General features: G+C 37.1%; 1 protein-coding gene across 1 annotated transcript in view; it reads right to left on the bottom strand.

Annotated features, from left to right (window-relative positions):
* Positions 1 to 20,037, bottom strand: part of WDR72 (WD repeat domain 72) — a 95,664-nt gene that overhangs the window by 35,151 nt on the left and 40,476 nt on the right. Inside the window, 4 exon segments of the mRNA XM_010137671.1 lie at positions 2,436 to 2,617; positions 8,854 to 8,936; positions 10,259 to 10,350; positions 11,636 to 12,453. Of these exon segments, the coding sequence (XP_010135973.1) occupies positions 2,436 to 2,617; positions 8,854 to 8,936; positions 10,259 to 10,350; positions 11,636 to 12,453 (1,175 nt within the window).

Genomic DNA, 20,037 nt, shown 5'->3' with positions numbered 1-20,037 from the left:
ATTCCTGGAATATCATAGACACCAGTTAATTTTCTATCTTAATAAACATCTTAAACACATTTTCTGAATTTTCTTAAAAGGTAAATAAATCCAGTTCTTCACAAAAGCTGAGGCACACAATTCCAGAAGAACTTGTATGCTACAACACTGTTTCAGTGTAAGACAGTTTTGGCTCCCTATGCATTAAAAGAAATAGACATCCAAGGATGGCACCTAGGAAATGGATTCAGTGCAGCAGCTAAAAGGAGGTCACAGTCCCACACACAAAACAACTGAAGGTGAGAGAATCCAATTTCTAACTCCTACCCTGGCAAATATTTTGAGAATTCCAGGAGAAGTGACACAATTTCTGTAGATGACTCACTGCAGAATGCCTTATGGATCAGCAGATAATTACTGCTGAGGAAGATTCAAATCAACTACAGGAGGGACTATCCAATTTCTTTGTGCCCAATGACTGGGCTATTGAATACGAACAGTGGTATTTATCACCATTTTTTCTACCATCAAAGAAGTTCTGCACACGGCTGGGTATGAACTAGGTATGTCATAAATCAAATACTACAAATGAAAAATGATTGACAAATACCAAGAAATTTAGTTCCTTGTAGCCTATGCAAATAAAATTAGATAAATAGATTTTTAGCATTTTAAAAATCACTGCCTCTGACTCACATGGCAGCGGAAAATAATACCTCATTGACAAGCTGTTAAAGGATAGCATTAACCGGAGATTATCAGTGTTTAGGAAAAAAGGGAGGCGGGATAAAGTGCAGTATACTTTTTCAGAATTATGATGAATATAAAAAAGTTAGGTTGTAAAAACCCTCAGCTTGGTTGAAGAAGTGAAGCTAGGCTTGCAGAATTCAGAGATAAGATTGCTATTAATACATTTTAAATGGGTCCAAAATTATTATCTCAGGCATTAATGAAGAAATTGCAACTGTTTGCATTTATATTTCCTTCTAGCAACAAAGAGAGAACATACCAGGACAGAACACAGTTCACCCTTTCTCTGGCATGTTTTCTCTGGCAAAAATCCTCTCTGCTCTACAGGACATATTTAGGTAGTTCAGATCATGAAGTATGAAAAAAACATCCCAGCCAGTATAAATGCATATAAACACCACGCACATTCTAGCAAAGTAATTTTCTAGTTTGTTGAATAACCTTCAAATAATAGGATTGAGAACAAAATCTTTTACTGGACATACAGAAAACCAAATCCTCCTTTCAGAATGGAAAGCCGATGTCTCCTGAATTCGTAACATGTGAGTCTTAATTACAACAGAACAACAGTTGACTACTAGACTCCTGTAATCATTCCAGCACTCTTCATATAAAACAGAAACATGTTTTCATCTAATATAGGTTGGTTTGAAAAAACCCGAAGACCTAAAGACATTTGGAATTTGCAGATATCTGCAATTGCAACTTGCAATTAGTCTCAAAACACCACATTAAAATACACACTGAAATTTCAGGAAATTTGAAAGTAAATTCATATATGAACTTTACAGCTGGGGATGTTTTAGTTACAGCACACCTTGTCTCAAACCACATAAAAATAAAATGATTCAAAGCAATCTTCAGAGTAAAATATAAACTCCTATGACAATTATTCAAAGTGCTTTGAGTTTCACTATATTCAAACACTTCCAAGTATAGAGACAAGGTCTTGCATCGTGTCCTGAAGCAAGTATCACCGATCATTTTTAGTATCCTGGAACAAGCAGATTGGTAACAAATTTTCATGACAGACAAACACTCAACGAGATTATAAATTAGTTTCCCAAGAGAAGGCTCACTCACAAGATTGGATCTAAAATGTAGGTCACAATTTTAAGACTTAGCTAATAGGCTAAAAAACCCCAAAGAGTATAACTTCGTAACATAAATTCCGGTTCCATCTTTTTTACCACGAACATTAGCACCATTGTAAAGTTGCAAAGAGCAAGCTTCTTCAAAATGAAATGACCTAATTGTAAAATGCATCTCCTTGCAGCGATGCTATTTCTAAAAGAAAAATAATTCTGTATTACATTATGAAGTTATAAAATTTGAGTAATTAATTTTTAGCGCTGCATAAGTTCTGCTGTTATTTAAATAACGGATTAGTAAAACTTTTGTTAACATGATTTACTGATTCTATTTCAAACACACTTCCTTTATTTGCAAATGTATTTACAATACCAAAATTATCATACAATCAAAGAAACTCTACCTTTTCTTTTATATTCAGAGATGATGAGAGACTGTGAAGGTCCTTTAACTCCCTGACAATCATATGAGAAAACTCATAGCCGATAAGGTCAGAAATGGGCCTTTTGGCTTGTCTTACACTGAAATAATGCATTATGAACTCATACTCCTAACTTGTTCTGAGTACTAGAGAAAGTTCTTCTAAAAGAATATACCAATAACTTTCCACCTACATGGCAAAGAAAGATTTTTTTAATGTATTGCAAGGCCTCTCCTCCGTCTTTGGCAGTGTCTGCAACTTACCATTTCCATTCTCTACTACAGCCAGTGGCCCTCTGCAGATCGCCGTTTTTCTCCAAGTATCCACCGACCTCTGAACTTCTGCCAGCAGCACCGCTTGCATTGCCTCAATCATCTGTTGCAAATGCAAATTATTATAGGATGTTATCGGTACTTCAATTATTTATCTAAGCATTGACAATTTTACATAACTACTACAAAACTTTAAAACAGTTCCAGTGACTGTCATTTCAAAAGTCGACACATCAGTATCTTTCAGACAGTGATAATCATCTGTTTCTATACATGGAGAGAGATACATGTGAACTAGATAGCAATAAAATGGTGCAAGTTGTCAGTTGTGACTGCTTCCCACTAATTAAACACTTGCTTTCTTTAATCTCAAAACTGGAGTCAGTTGCCTACCGCCTCCTTGATTTCGAGATGTCATGACAATATACATTCGTAAAGTGACATGGCAATAACAGCTAATATGAAATCATTTTTTCTATGATGTGTGCAAAAATACTTCATAGCCTGAAAAAGGACCTTGTATTTTGACTTTTTTAGACTTAAGGTGTCCAATCTCTTTCTGAAAAACTTAAAGAATGTTTCATTATTAGTGGTGGTCCTCTATTCCTCTAGCTCAAAGTTAGTAGTATTGCATTTTTTTGCCTAACACAGAGAAATACCATTCCTCAAACTCCTCTTATCCAAAAGGAACATCTGCTGGAATTACAAACAGCCTATAAAATGGCACTTGCGATAGCTGATGCACCACATATGGGGGTTAAGACAATGCTGTGGGGAGAGTTACTACTTTTCTTCTCTTTACTTTAGCAGAGGAGCCCCAGGAGAACTCAGAAAGTTAAGCACAGGAAAACCTTACACAGTGGACACAAATTTTGCAATCCTTACTTAGTCTAAATTTCAGCATGATGCACAATAGCAGCATCCATACCTTCCCTTCATTTGCTATTTCATTCAGAAAAGAAATACAATTTCCCCCCCTCAGGAAGGTATTCATTCTCAAGTACCAGAAATTTTCTGAAAGACAGAGAATCTAAAGTTTCCAGGACAGCATAGTCCACCTCAACTTAAATATGAATTAAAACTGAGTATGAGTATTTAAAGTTTAAATGTTTATATATTTATATTATAAACAATCCATTAAAAGTTATTTAAGTTTAATATGAAGTTGTTATGCAGGCTCCCTCAAACTGCCTGCAAGAGAGACAGTTTCACCTCACTAACAGAACAGTGAATTTGCGGGCTGTCCTCAATCACATTTCTAGCTGCCCTTGTAAATTCAAATCATCAAGTAGAACAAAGGCTGTACGTGTCCTTTGTGACAATATCCTTTATTGTAGACAAGTATGCCTCAGTCAGGTCCACAGCGTGAAAGTTCACAGCCAGTGAACCCAGCCCGAGGTGCCTTAACATAGCACAAACCTTTATCTTGTTATAATAGCACTTTATTTTACAGGGGAAACCAAAGGCAGTTTCCAAATCCTCACCTCCATACAACCCTGAGCTCTGGGGATTACAGATGCTTACAATATATCTACAGTGATTAAGAAAGAGAAGAAAACACAGACATGTTGTCATTATCCTGGGAAAATTTTTGTAAAAAAAATATTTACAGAGGTACACAAAGGAATTGCACATGTGTTTTTCATGCTGTTCTGATCTGCTAAGAACCTGACGCTGATCTGGATCAGACACTATCTGCACCGTTGCTGTGTATGCCAGCCAGGCAGCCTTAGTAACATGTAATTTCCTTTAACATCTTAAAATGAAATAAAAGGCTGTGACAAATAGCACAACACAACATTTTAGAGGCACCTGCATGTCTCTGCATGCCATTTGTCTATCCCTGTGGAATGTGCATTTCCATATTGCTCAGTGTGGTTTCGTATGTTTAGTTTTGTCCTCTCACTGCCTATCCATATACCTCATCTATCAACATCACCAAGTTTAAGAATCTCCAGATTTTTTTCCTGTTTCTAACACAAATCTACAGGAGCGCCACTCATTTTCTTTGATAGCTTCCATTTCATCTTTAGTCTCCTTCTGGATTACGTATACATTGGCTGTCTTCTTGTTCACTCTTTTCCCCCCATAATTGAAAGCACTGTTGCAAATACTGCTTTTCAGTTAGGATTGTGACATATTATAGAAATTATGCTGCTTCTATGCCTGAGAAAGTATAAATAGTAAACATCCATCTGTAAATACAAATATTGAGGTAATTGATTCTGCAGCAGTAAAACTAGAGAGCAAGACGACAACTGAACAGAAGTTGAGGCAAGCTGTTACGTACTATACAAAGTTACGCTGGATTTCCTCTCTGCGCTTTATCAACGACTTGCAAAGATTACTCTTCTCTTTATAACGAGTGGGTCTGAGAAGTCAATAGACATCACTCCTTGTTATTGCTCAGGCCATAACCTCTACAGGGCTGAGCCTTGCACAGACTGCCTCCCAGATGCCTCCATAAAAGTGACATTGGGGAGCAAAAAATACAGATCAAAACATCAACCTTGTATTATCCAGTCTGCTTTCCTCTAATTCTGGATATTAACTGTCAGGGGAGCTGTCTAGATGCTTATACTGAAGTCAGCTGACTTCAGGTAGAGTCAAACGTCGTAAGAACAAATGAATTCAGAGATTTTTAGAGAAACTACTCTAAGCTTGGGCTCAGTAAAGGTACTAACTTACCAGTACTACTCTCACCAATTGCCTCAACATGAAGTGGTTTATTTTTGAAGGTAAAGTCCTTTGTAACACGTCTCATATTCATCCCATTGTGTTTTAGATATTAATGAAATGAAGTAACTGAAATGAAAAAGCCACAGGTGTGCTGCAGGAATCAATAGAAAAAGATGATAAAGTCCTGAGATGTTTCTTTTTCCCAAAAATCTCAATAGTCCCTCCAGAGCATCTCCCTTTTTCCACCAATAAAACAGGGAGGCTAAATCAGCTACATTCCTCATGCAGATGATTATGTCAGAGATCTAAATATGGCTTCAACAGTTCTCCTAAGGGGAGACTGTGCTAACTAAGCAGCTACCTGAGAATAAAGGATACAAATTTTATTGTACAGAAGAGGAATACTGCAACAACAGTATTTGGATGCCAGGGCTTCCAAATCAGGACCTAAATGTTGTACGCTGAAGCTGTATAAATTGTATTGCTGATGATGCTCCTGAATTAATACACCCAAGTTCTAACCAGGTCTTATTACTTGGGCACTCTATAACAGGACCGTTCCGAGGTTAGAGCTGACTCACGTCCAGGTAACTCACAACTAGGAGGAGCAGATGTAGGACTGCTGCTGACAGCAAAGGCGTTAGTAATGAATCTGACAGAGCGCCGTTACTTCTACACAGGTGTGTCACACACAGAGCCCCGATACTGCCACACCGAGCAGAAAAACTGCTGAAGCCCCACAGACTGATGGGCACCTTGTGAGCATGACAGACTGCTCACGTTTGTCATGACACTAAAACCCTTCACCGCAGATGTGGAGACTGTGCGCTGAACATTTTGCTGGCAGAACTACTGACTAACCTGTTAAAGTTTCATGTAAAGCTCACTGCCATGTTTAATATTGAATGTGTTTGCTGAGATTAGCACCAAAAATAGAGAGCTGCTCGGGAGACAGGATTGTTTACTGTTTTACTAATGGTTGTCTAGCTAAGAAATATTGTAGAAGGAAGCTTACTTGGCCTATAATAATTTTGTGAAGAAACAAAGGAATTCTGTCTTAAGGAAAGACAGCCTAAAAAGAACTAACTTCAGCCATGAGATTTAAAAAGATCTTAGAGCAGGAAAAAAAAAAGCAAATTATTTCCTACCATATTCTTCATCTTGAAATGCTTCAATAAAGATATAGGTAGAAGGCATTTCAACATCTATCATTTGAAGACTAAGGAGCTAAAAAGAGCAAGGAAATAATTATCAAAGAAATACATCTGGTGAGAAAAAAATTATTATTATCTGCTAGAGGCAACAACAAGCAAAACATATTGAGTGCACTGCATTTTGACTATTCTCATAAATTTTTTTAAGTGCACCTTTTCAGCCAGAAAGGTTCCATGAAGCTGCAATAACCTATCATTATTGTTTAGAAAAAATATAAATAAACACCTGTCACAGATACAACTGAGGAGCGGGTTATTTTAAATATAGAGTAAGGACAGTTAAGGGCAGAAATGTAACCCCTGTTACCTCATTAAGTGTTTCAGGGCAAGCTTTTTTTTTTTTTTTTTACATCTATCTGAAAAGACAAGAATGCTTAAGTAATTTCTGGGTGGGACGGGAACGTGGCAACAAAAAACAGCTATATTTTATCTGAAAGATCAACAAAATGCATGAAGATGGCCATTCCTTTAAAATCATCTGGGGAAAAAAAATCCTAGAAAAATATTTGTAAAATATAATGCCTTTTTAAAATTTAAGACAAAGACCTCCCTCAGCACTTCAACAAGTCAGTAGACCCCTGATCAATCATTTGCAGCAGGGTTTTTCAGTTTCCTTGTTTGCACAGAAGCTGTAGCAGCACTGTAAGGAGATGAAGAATCGATAAATGGCAAGTCCATGGGGTCATGTCTGAGAGTCAGTATCCACCACTGAAGATAAGAATAAAAAAGTAATAAGCATGGTAAATAGGGATGTTTTGGGTAAAGGTACACGAGTGCTTAATCAGACTGCTCAGGTTTAATGACTTTTCCATAAATCTGTGTTTATACAAAGAAAGGTTGAAGAAAGCCACCTTACTGCCTACAAAAAGTGTAATTTGTGTAAATTATCGGTGGCTGAATACCCACAACCTACTGCCAACATCACAAATTATTTTGAACATTAAAATGTTTACAGCCATTTGGCTGCCAGCAACCCAAATTCTACACTGTGAAGCATGTTAAAGTTTATTGCAACTACAAAGATGTGCCTGAATAATGCTGAAACTGGAGAAGCATTGATAGCATGGCATTTGCCAGTATTTGACAATTTCGTTGTTGCAAATTCAAAGCCTTTTCAGATCAAAAAAGTGTGAGACAGCTTATTCCATGCCTTATCTTCCTGCACATTAGCCTCCTGTAATAGATAAGAACATCATCATTGTACAGACTGGTCGGTCACCACATTCACTGGGAAGTATGAATACACAGATCTCACGTAATCAGCTATGCTCCAACCCAGGTTTCATGGCTGTACAGCTCTGTAGAGTTTCAGTGGCTGATCAGGTCAGCAAAGGATTATATGGAGTTCACATGATGATTGGAGCTATTGAAACTGAGGTCTTGTATTTGATTTTTTTATTGGAAGGAATCAAAAAGGAAAAAAAATGTTATTGTAAGAGAAATGGGAACAGTTTGTGAGGGAAGAAGAATACTGAAACAATATGGGAGATGTGTGGAGCATCAGGATATTATAACTGATAAGCTCAAGATAAAAATGCTGAATTCAACTGAATGTGAAAATTTGCAGAAATATCCCTGTTTGTCTCACAGAATAGGGGACTATCACTGCAGTACCCCTGCACACCTCAGCGCTGGAAAACGTTCTTCACACCTGAAATGCTGCACAGAATTGCATTCAATTCTAGAAGTAACTTTGTAAAATAAACTTGTAATAGGCATTTCTCTTTTCTGGAGTAAAATCCCTTGTGGTCACAGTACATCGCCTTCAGTTTTGCACTCCTAAACATTAACTCACTCAAGTAACCACACAAATTTAAATGTGTATTTCCGAAATGAAAAATGGTCTCTAGAACTCACCGTTCACACCATCTCACAATTGCCTGTCACTTCTCAAGAAACAGGCATTTATCTCCCAAGACATCAGATTCTACGTTAACGATAGGCATGAGCCTCACCTGACCTGGGAACCCATAACTTTTCTAAGCCATTCTTGAAAAGTGTTCTAATAAGTAACGACTTGGGATTAATTATTTATCCCTTGAAGAAAACATTTTCTGTTTCTTCTGTAATAATACACTACCTTTACTTTGGCATATATTCTCCTAGAGCATAAAATGGTTTTTATAATGTAAGTTACACCTGGTTGTTAGAGTAGGTAACTCATTTTTTAAACATACGCTATGAACAAGATCACCTAGATTTCAGACTAGCAGGACAGTTACTTTCCTATACGTAAACACGTACATTAAGGCAAAATAGTTTAACGGGTAGCAGACTTCATACTGAAATAATAATCTGCTTTTCACAGATCTCGGTGGCACAATTTACGTAATAATTTCACCATAAATCCATAGCTGTTACGTCATGTTACAGATTCCAAACACTAAATTACATTCAATGCTACTTAAGAATTACATTGCAACAACTGACACAGGCTATTTCCTACCTTTACAGATTGGTCACTCCAACAACAGACGAGTTTCAGCAGTGAAACAGTCCCAAAGTCTGGGGAATGGTATCTACTTTTACCTGAAAAACACATACATGATTTACGAACTGATAAGTTCACAAGTAGAAATATATTTAACATTTTTAATGTTTCACTGCAGCAACATACCTGAAAAGATCTGAAAAAGTGTAATTTCGTCGAATACGCTTTCTTCTGGTGCAACAAGCACAAAGTGTTCAGACAACATATTGTTTGAACATTTATTCTTATCCTAAACCAGAGTAATCTTCTGGGTTTTTTATTTTAAAAAGAGGTCTGATAGCCCACAGAGTATGTTTTCATCATAATTTTCTAAAGATATTGAGAATATTTTCTGATTTTTTTTCTGACTACTTAACTATGGACTTTACTATGTAAATTATAAAACTATTTGAACGTTTGTTTCTTTACCAAACAATTCTGTGAACTAGGAGAAATGGGATATGAGATAGATTACCTTAGAAGTTTCAGGTCACTCAGTAAAGCTATTATGTCCACGAACATTTTAGTCATCTCTACACCATTCCCATACCTTTTATCTACTTATTTTCTGCTGTCATGTGATTTTATGTTCCGCCTTTCTTCCAAAAGGCATTTCTGCTGTCACCCCAAGTTCTACACTTAGGGTGCATATAAGAGAGAAGGAAAGGTACGCTCAGACCTTCAGGGGGATATTAAGGCTTATTTACATAGCAGAGGGTCAAGATTTGACTTGAAAGAATTTGTGTTATCAGCCTAGACAAGGCTTGGTCTACACCAGGAACACTGTATTTGTTAGGTAACGTATACTGATAAATACCCATATTCTGCTCAGGTTTTTATTTAAGCGTTCTTTAGTTAGCTGCACACTGTAAACATATACTTCGACCGGCTTGCAAAACCATCACCTATGGGACATCAGCGTGAAGAGATGACTTCATTCCCCCCTCAGCCAAGAGGCTGAGGGCATTATTGAACCCTCGAGATGACTCGAATTCCTAAGGCAACAGCTTGCTTGAAGGACTGTATATATTATTGGGCAGGTGTCTAATGCTGATGAGGGAGATGGGTGAGGGGGAAGACAACATTGTTTGTGTCTTACAAAATTTCTGTTTTTCAGATTAGTAGAAAATGTCTTTAGAAACTCAGCTGAATGTTTTGCCATCAGAGAAAAAATATCCTTGATTCCAGTATTACTTAACAGTCAACATTTTGTTGATGTGCTTCTTCAAGTATCACTTGCAGAAGAAAACAACAGTCTCTGTATTTGCAAAACGGACCTGCTTGAAGTTACAGAACTTTAAGTTAATGATGTATTTTAGCAACAACATGCATGCAGGAAATAACACTTAAAAGCTAATATTGCACTTCTCCACATACTTACTGCTTGGTAACCCTCCATAAAAACTGGGAAATGAAAGTGTTACTGCTTCTATATTCCGCCATTTGTCGTGTATGGGTTCTGATTTCTGTGGACTAAAATATGAAACTATTAAGCAAAACTTGAACATGCTTACAAAAATGTTATATCTTAAGGTAGGTTTTGTTATGAATTTTGTTATGAAACCAAAATTCATGGCAATTTTCCTTTCTTTTGTACAAAAATTCACTTATGTCTAAAAGAGATGGTAGTTTTAATGACTTTACATTTCCTTCGGGAAAACTCTTTCTTTCCTTGCAACAACTTTAATGCTTATAACTTTATGGGAGGTATGCTCCAAAGCCAGAATGCAAATATAAAGTCCTTTTGTGCATGCAAACGAATTAATATTCAAGCTGGAATCCTGGAAACAACTTTTCATGTAAGAGCTTCTGATGAGTACCAGGAGGCAATGTGATAAGCAGTAAAACGAACTGAGAAACACGTGTTTGTCCTGCAGGATGGTGCATCTCTCTTGAGATGTGCTGAATGCCTAGAGCTTTGTAGAAGACACACTGATAGCTGCAGCATCAGGATCAATAAATTTTGTCCCCCTTCCTGCCTCTGGGCCATAGCATCGCCAACACTGAAGTTAATTGTCCCTAAAATGCTAAAGACCGAGCAACCTAGGTTTGCTGAACAACAACAGGCTGTGGACAATATCCACTGCCTGATTAGTATGCTCTATTTGGCTCAGTCAAATAACGTTGAGCATGCTATTTTTTCCTTTAATGCTGAAAAAACATTTAGTCAATACATTTGTTTTCAGTAACATAAATGTTATTTGGGATTGTTCTCACTACATAAGGGCTGAAGGTGCATTAATTCCCAGTAGGTGCTGCCATTATTACTGGGGGGGTTGTACTTCAGATAGTGTAACTCGGACAAACTGTTCTTGTCTCTCATATTTTATTTACCTGTGAAGCCAAGGATTTCTTGGTAGAGGAATTATATTGCTTACAGAGAATGGAAGTTAAAATAGCACAAACATGCTTAATACACATCTCAATTCACCTGAAGACACCTCATCATTCTACCTTGATTAAACTGAGAGGGGAAGAGTGATTCGCTGGAAAAACAGGGTGTGAAGCTGGACAATTCAAGTTCCTGTTCTTTTGAAAAAAATTCTTGTACCAGCTCTCAACCGCTAAGCAAATGAACAAAAATACTTAACTTTATCCTGATCTCCTCCTGTTCAAAGAACATCCTATGAAAAAGCTTTAGAGAAAGAATGTAAATTCTGTTGCAAAAGTCCATTTAAGAAAAGTGCATGATTCCTATTTTCCTCAAATTTTTAACCACCATAAAGGAAGAGGAGACTCATAATGAACAGGTTCTTACCTTTCAATTTCTCCTGCGACTGAAGGTATGCTAATTATCCTGTTGATTAAAGCCATTCTGCTAAGTAAGAAGAATACTGTTTCCAATCCCTTTGTTCCATAAACATTATTCTTGGGTCCTTCCTTCTTTCCAGTTTGTTCCTCAGTTGCAGCAAGGTACTTCTTTGATAAATCAAGCACTCTTCTTGAAAACAAGTTGACTACTCCATGTTCTTCTAGCACACCACAATCCGTACATTTCCATCCCGGCAACATTAGTGATAGGTGGTTTTCATCTGACACAAGTCCAAAGGAAACAGGGCAAGAAAGCCTCAAGATAGCCAAGTGTCCAACACAAAGATTGTCTATTTCTTTATCTACACCCCAGGGTAAGAGACATGACAAAAGCAGTTTAGCTGTATCAGTGGTGACGTTCACATCGATGTTTCCTGATGGCTGCATTCTAATCTTTCTTGAACTCTTCATTTTTTTCTGCCTTTTCATCCCCCCACTTTCTTCCAAAGGCTTAGCTGTGTTATTATCCCTATAGACTTGGTTTGAACAAGCAGTATCTGCCCGCCCAGCCACTGGAGGTACGGAGCCAGTAGCTTTCTTTCTTTTTGATGTCAGTACCCTTTTCTCAATAGTACTTTTGGCTCTTTCTAGAGTATCATAGTCGTGGAATGAATTTGATGGCTTTAATCCACTGAGTTGAGATGACAGCAGAAGTTCCTCAAGGTTTTGCAGATCAAATAGGAGAACGTGAAAGTTCGCACTGTTCCATTTTGTCTTAACTGGTAAAATAGTAAAGGGCTGCCGGATGCGTCTGCTATCAGTTAACTGAAAGATAAATACTAAGTGTCCAAATACAAATCCACACTATTTTGTAATTTCCAAGATACCAACATAGAATTGCACATGGACTATTCCAGAGCTTTTAACTCCATTCACTTAATTATATTTATCCATTTAGTCAGAAAAAAGGGTTTTCTAAATAGTTTAAGATACACAGAGACACATGCATGTAATATGCCCTTCTGCAGATTGCTTACCTCTTTGCCAAAACTCCAGGCCAAAACTCCATTTCTTCTGCTAGGTTTCATTACAAGTTGAAGGGTTTTTAGGAAAGTTTTAACAAATACAGCTTTTGGGTTTGGTTTGTTTTGTTTGGTTGGTTTTGTTTGTTGGGTTTTGTTGGTTTGTTTGATTTTTTTTAATAAAGCTAGGGAAACACTAAATCCTACAATGCTGTAAAATTCTTGCTGACCTTGAGAATATTTATGCCTTGAAGCAATTTGATGTATGCCTGAGATAAAGACTATGCATTTTGCCATTTCAAAACATTTTAAAGTTTCTTAATTCTGAGATAAGTCACACATACATTATCAACAACAGTAAAGAACTCATGTAATTAGACCTACAGTTACACAATTAACTTAGATGAAAATAATAGAAAAAGGCTACAGAGCTACTACAGTGTCTGTGAACATTTGATTTCACGTGTGCCACCCTCTCTACAACCTAGATCTTTTTAAATTTCCCATATTTTTTCACCAACTTTAAAGGCCATTCATGGCAATTCATTTGCAGAGCATCGGTTCCGCATACAAATGTGATCATAGCACTGGTATAAACATGTCTGATTACTGTTGTTAATAAATACCCAAAGAAAATGTTTTCAAATTCTCCTAAAATCTGGCAGAAATTAAGATTTGAGAACAGTTACAGTTACTCACAACTTTAGGCTGAGATATTAAACTATGACCTAAACAGTAACCTAATTATGATGAACTGTAATAGTGTCAGCTGAAGAACTTGAGGAAATGTTCAAAATCCTCTAGAAAAAAATTTTTAACCTGTTTTATTCTTGTAGTTTCATTATTTGAATGATAAAACATCATTAAGAACAAAAGTTTACGTCTTTTAGGATTATAATTAATTTTCATTTTGCCAGTGTCCTTCACTTTGCATAGGAGAGATACCATGCTGTGACAGACTTCTGAGGAGGGGATGCCTCTGAACAAACCAGCTCCTTGTGCAGCTAACACAAAACTTGCCAACGCAAACGCTCATCAAAACCAATCTGTCCTGGGCAAAGCTCAAAATTTGTACTGTAGTCTTTGGGATATTTCTATACATGGAAAACATTCCATACATGCTTTTCCCCCGCTCCCAGTTTCCCATGAATACTTCAGGAGAGAAGCTCTGTCTTGGCCCTCTGCGCCAGCTAATTTCTAAGGAGAGGAAACACAGCAAGTTACCTCAGATCCCATAATCCAATCAAGATCCATTTACAAGACTGGATTTCCTGCCTTACACATCCGCAAATTCAGAATAAAAACATTCCCTGCTATCCTTTCTTCCCGTACAACTTTCTGCGCCTGTGTATTCCCAGTATGACAGTTTATTGACACAGCTTCCAGGCTTCAGAAAGCCGAAAACCTTACTAGTGGGGCCATGACAGAACATCATCCTCTTTTGTTACTTCCTTACTCCTCTTATTATAAAAGGAGTGAACCACGTACCACCCAATGAAGAGTCTGTGATAACAGTGCTACCAGTGACAGTTAAGGACAAATATTCAAGTATTAAAATTATCTTAATGTTTCAATAAAACCTATTTTCCTCCTTAATTTTAATTTTTAGCTGCATCTAAAAAATGAAGTCTGAAATAATTCCTTCTAAACAAACAAGAAAAAGAAATATTTTGTAAATATTGACTCCGGGAAGTATGCATTTTTCAAAATATTTTTTTCTTCCACAGGAAATGCAATGTTATATAGAATCTAAGAAATCACAAACATTTTTACAGCAAGGAATGTCTGTAGGTCCTCTCATCAAACCTCCTGCTCCAAACACTTTAATGTCACTGACAAGTTTATGAAACTGCTGGTATTTCAGAATACATTTTCTGAGGGGAAAAAACATGAAAAATATCCAACTGTAATTTGGAACAAGAATCCTATTACTTCTGCATGCAAATGAAAAAACCACCAAAACATGAGAAACTGAACTAAATGACAGAGTTGAATCTTTAAGAATACTTGACTCAATTTCCATTATGAAGACAAAGCTCTGTACTCCAAGAGGGAAACTACAGGAGATCTTGTAGAAGAACAACTACATTCTTCCTCAGGAAAGCACCACCAAGCAGCATCCCATGAAGGTACTGGGAGGAGCATTCCAATGGTGAAGTTATGAGATTGTGACACAGCATCTTATACCAGAATCCGAGGGCATCTCTTGAAGGCGTATCTTTGATACGTACTACTAATACTCATACATACTATTAATACCAGTATACAGTATTAACTGGTTTAATATTCATATATATAATAGTATATCTATACACCATATAGAATAAATTCTCTCTGTATATATAAATTCCTCATTGATGCTTTTGCCCTTTTCTTTAAACTTGTATGTTTTTACTGTCCTGGACAGGCATACCCAATCAGCGCAATGTTGAGTCTAGCTAGTTCACCGCTACAAGTGATCACAAGCTATACACACCTTCCAGATCACTACGTTAGTTTTAAATTTCTTGTGATAATTAGAAATACATAAAGGGGGCAACAGCTGGCTTTACCTTGAACACAATGTAGATTAGCTCATCTTTCTCGAGGTCACTCCTTACCTAACTCCTTTTACATTACAAACTATGCTTTATAGGATTAGCTATTTTTAAACTGTTAATATTTGAGTCACAAATAAGGCAAGTTAGAAAACTGACTCTCTGTTATTTGACTATTTAGTTTTGGGTAATAATATAATCAGCCTTTCTGTTATTTAGAGAATGATGCTCCCACCAGATGAGGATGCACTCTAAATAAATAATCTTATTTAAAGATCTCCACAGGGAGTCATAAGTAAGAGATTATAACTGCTTGTTCAGGTTTTCTTTTTATTCCCTTCCTTTTTTTTTTAAAAAAATAATACATTGTAGTTAAGCACTAGGATTACTTTAATCTTTAATTATGCTGTTTCTGAATAATAGGGAGAACCCTATGGAATGCAAACACTGAAATTCACGAGCTAGCTTTGACACTAATAGAAGCTATTATTATTTGGCCTATCATTTTCATTTTCTAATACATTTTTATTTAGTTGGTTAACATTAAAAATCCTTTAGGAAAATCACCATCCAAACAAAGGAAAATACTGTGACAATGTCAATCTGTTGAGGGATCTGGTGATGCTACTGCGTGAAGTCACAATAAATGTTTATTGGCAATATGAAAGCTTATTGACATTGATCCTAAAAGCATCTACCAAGTTATCTTAGCTCTGCCATAGGCATTTCATTCCAGTGAAAGAAGGTGGACATCTAAAGCTTCAGACATAAAACACTATTTAGGAAATATGGACAAGCTACTCTCTGTAACAGAAGATGACAGAAAATGGAAGGAAACCCATAAAACTAACTACGAACTAGAGAGCTGGGAATAGCGTTTGATGATGGATATTGAAAAGCAGATTAACAGATATTTACATTCTGTATTGTGCCTTTTCTGAAGTTCTGGAACTATTTCACAATAATAAATCCTCCTACATTCAGATTAATCTTGCCATTATCTTCACAATTTACACATTAAGAGCTTAGTAACTCAGTGTCAAAAGACAGGCTAATAACAATAGCCATAACAAATTACACAGTCCAAGTTTGAGGCCTCCCTGTTGCCAGCACGCAAGTTTCAATAATGAGAAGATGCCCTTTTTCTCCCTTTCTGACAATTTTTGCTCAATTCAGACTCACTTATCATGGGACTCTCTTTCCAAATCCAAAACTATAATAGCCCACTTTATCTTTCAGGTGTTTTTTTAATTTTTTTAGAATTCACAAATCCCTGTTTGAAGCGGAATACTTTAGTAATGAGGGTTAGACCTCCTGTGTTCAAAATAAAGCCATTTGAGTGCTGGTAACATGCCTGCTTAACAACTGGAACGTAGAACATTTCTATTGCTTGGAAAGATCTGCATTGCTTGATAAGGCTTCCTATGAGGTTTTTACCTGTAAGCTTTAAAAAAGCAAGAAATCTGTCTACAGTTCAAAATTATATCCTGAGACTCATGAACCCCTTGAGCATCACCTCTGACTGACCCACAGCAGAACTAGCTTTCTACATCCAGGGAAGAGCAGGATTCAGGGAGACTTTGAAATGGCAAGTTATATTCCACACATGGCACCCTGTAACACTCCCTAGTTTGCTAACTGAAGATGTTTGAGCCAGGACAAGTGCTAGAGTACACCGGACTACTTCACTTGGAAGGGAACTACAATGATCATCTAGTCCAACTGCCTAATGCAGGGCGGACCAGATGTTAAAGCATGTGAAGCACATTGTCCAAATGTCTCATAACGTGAGACACGTCTCAAACACTGACAGGCTTGGGGCATAAACAACCTCTCTAGAAAGCCTGTTCCAGTATTTAACCATCCTTCTCGGTAAAGAAATCCTTCCTAAGGTCCAGTCCAAACATCCCCTGATGCAGCTGTGAACAATCCCTAGTGTCTTATTGCTGGATACCAGGGACAAGAGATCAGCACCTCCCTCTCCCCTTCCTCAGGAAGCTGCAGAGAGCAATGAGGTCACTTCTCAACCTCTTTTTTTCCAAACTAGACAAGCCCAAAGTCCTTAGTGGCTCCTCCATTTAACAAGCTATTTACAAGCCTGTTCTTCTACCTCTTCTCTTCTCTCTTACGGATCTTTACCAAACTACCCCAGCATCCAGTGAAAACTTTTCCCCTGTCTACGGGAAGGGGAAGGCAGGCAGTTATCCTTGCTGTGGCCCCCAAATGCATCAACACATGCCATTATCTTTAACAGGCTTAAGACAGACATACCACATAAAAATTTAATGGCAAGTACAATTCAAGTGTTATTTTACCTAGCTGCCTTTTCATCTCTGAAGGCCTTTTTCCACTGGGATCCAACTTGTTCTAGGAACACCGTTCCACTTAAAACACACACTTCCATTAGCTGGCAGGGACTCCCACACTGTTTCAGCTCCTCATATATAGGTACTTTATCCACACACCAGCTTTCTTCACCAGATGCATTCTATTGTGGGTTTTGTGCTAAAAACAGATTTTACAAGAATGGACTTGATGTTCATTTTACATGAAGGAAATAAAGTGACAAAACCACATGGTAGATTTCAGAAGTCAAACCAGACTCAAAATACACCCAGAAGTCACTTTGATCCCACTGAAAAGAAACTGCTCAGTTCTCACAGTGCGGGTAGTACCAACTTCTACGTAAAACAAGTCCTGAAGTATTAAATGTGACTTTTTCTTACAGACTTTTGCTTTCTCATCCACTGTGCTCTCACTTTATTCCAAACATAACAGGCCGACAGCAACAGAAAGTTGCCCCGGAAGTTCCCCAGTGCCTCCAGAATGAATCATACTGTATAAAGCATAGATGTGAGCTATTCTGCTCATTCTAATCAGTTTTTTAATTATGTAATATTCAAGGGGTTAAATTGTTCCTTTGAGCTTTCTCCTAAGAGAGTATATTTTTATCCACTAACACTAAACAAATCAGAAAAAAAAGATCAGTCCCCTCCTTTATACACTACTTGCTGCCTGCAAGGGTTCAAGAAAATATTAGACAGAAATTTAAAAACTTATTTTTAGGTGAAATTCCACTAAGCTTTGGGTTAGTGGTGGGTGTGGGTGAGCTTAACTGAAGTATTTTCAAAGGAAACTGGAAGATTCATTACCAGGAGCTGCACTGCTACTGTTTGAGGTGGTTTTTTCAATTTCTTAGTTGTCTGAGCTTTTTTGGCAGATTTATACTTTTGTTTTAATAGTCATTAGACTATCAGCTTTCAATACAGGCCCAATACAACCCAGTAAGTACATGATAAAAGTCTGTCAGATAAGCATGACTTCCTCTTTTAAAGAGTAATTTGTTATTAAATATACTTACGATAAAGAAATCTGCTAATTTAATCAATAAAATACAACCATCCTAGTGTCTGTTTATGTGTATTCAATGAAGACATACTGTGAGCAAAGTACAGGTACTTTGCCCTTTCAAACAAGTATTTTTAGGAAAAACGCAATATGGAATCATTAAAATTACTCTGTCTTATAGTCTTTTAGAAGATTCTTGATACAATTTCTAAATTATCACAATGAAGTTTGAGAATACAGTATCAATGTTTCTTTCAATGAAATTTACATTTTTGTCATGTCTTTGTAATCTATCCTTGAATTACACTGCAAAGACGACAGACACTTTAAAGAGCATTTGCATGTGTGAACTGCTTCCTTCAATACCTCTGTGACAATCAATAACATTTACAATAAATAGGATTATTTGTTTAAAAGCTAAAATGTGAAGAACCTCAGTTTACAGAAATTAAAGAGGAGGGTGGGAAACGAGCATGTGCCAATACAAATGTATTGAGGGCTAAGAATTTTCTGTGTCTCGGTCACGTCAGGCACTGGGATGTCAGTGGAAGTTCAGATAACTTTTCTCAGAATCGCATACCTTCACCGGTCTTGCTCTAGGCTCACAAAAATTAAGCACGTTACATAACTGCTTTTCAAAGTTATTTAGCTACTCCTACCCCATCTCTTATATTTGTACTTCAGAGCTGGAAGAACTGTTTTACCTGAAGCATGGCTACCACATCTAGGGGGTCTTACCCGTTAAATTATTTTGCCAATGACAGCTCCACTCCATTCTCCACAATGCTTTACCCTTGATGGTAGGAAGTAATAATTGTGTTTGGTTTGGGTTTGCGAGGCTTTTTTTGTTATACAGAGTATGTTAGTAAGTGTCTTTACTTGCACAGACTCTCTTTCTCTTTAACCTTTTTAAAGAAAACAGCAGCATTACAAATAACATAGCAGAAAGAACCATGTTTGGGGGACATGTTTGCAGGTGCTCTCATGCATAGTTTTGCAAAATAGGAAACCTGTAATTGTCTCAAGGAATTGTCTCAAAATAAATACATAAACAACACACAAAATGGATGGCACAGTGTAAATTAAAGCATGAAATTAATTTCTAAATCCTCTGAGCCCTCGGTTGCTAGAGATGGTAGTCAATAGGAGTAAAAAAAATTGCCTCCTTGAAATGTGCTTGGTGGACAGCAGCTTGATGATTGGCAGCGCAAATAGAAGACAAACGAGAAAGCCTTCAATCTGCAGCTGGTGCACAGGAAGAACATGGGGAGCTGAGTTTACAATAGAGAAAACATTACCAAGCTAATGGCACAGGCAATCATTTGACCACCATGCATCTCTGATAGCAGCAGGGCATCCATTTTCAGTTAAGTGTTAGAGTACCTTTTTGCTTTCTCTGACCACTGCAGGGGTAAAACAACCTAGTGCGTGAAACCCACTGACTGGTAATAAATTACTATATTGGACACTTTTTGTTTTCTTTTAGCAATGACTTTACTGTG

This window comes from Buceros rhinoceros, unplaced genomic scaffold (assembly GCF_000710305.1).
Source record: "Buceros rhinoceros silvestris isolate BGI_N320 unplaced genomic scaffold, ASM71030v1 scaffold17336, whole genome shotgun sequence".
NCBI classification, from domain to species: domain Eukaryota; kingdom Metazoa; phylum Chordata; class Aves; order Bucerotiformes; family Bucerotidae; genus Buceros; species Buceros rhinoceros.
The sequence above is the reverse complement of the archived record's forward strand: the minus strand, read 5'-3'. Positions and strand labels throughout refer to the sequence as shown.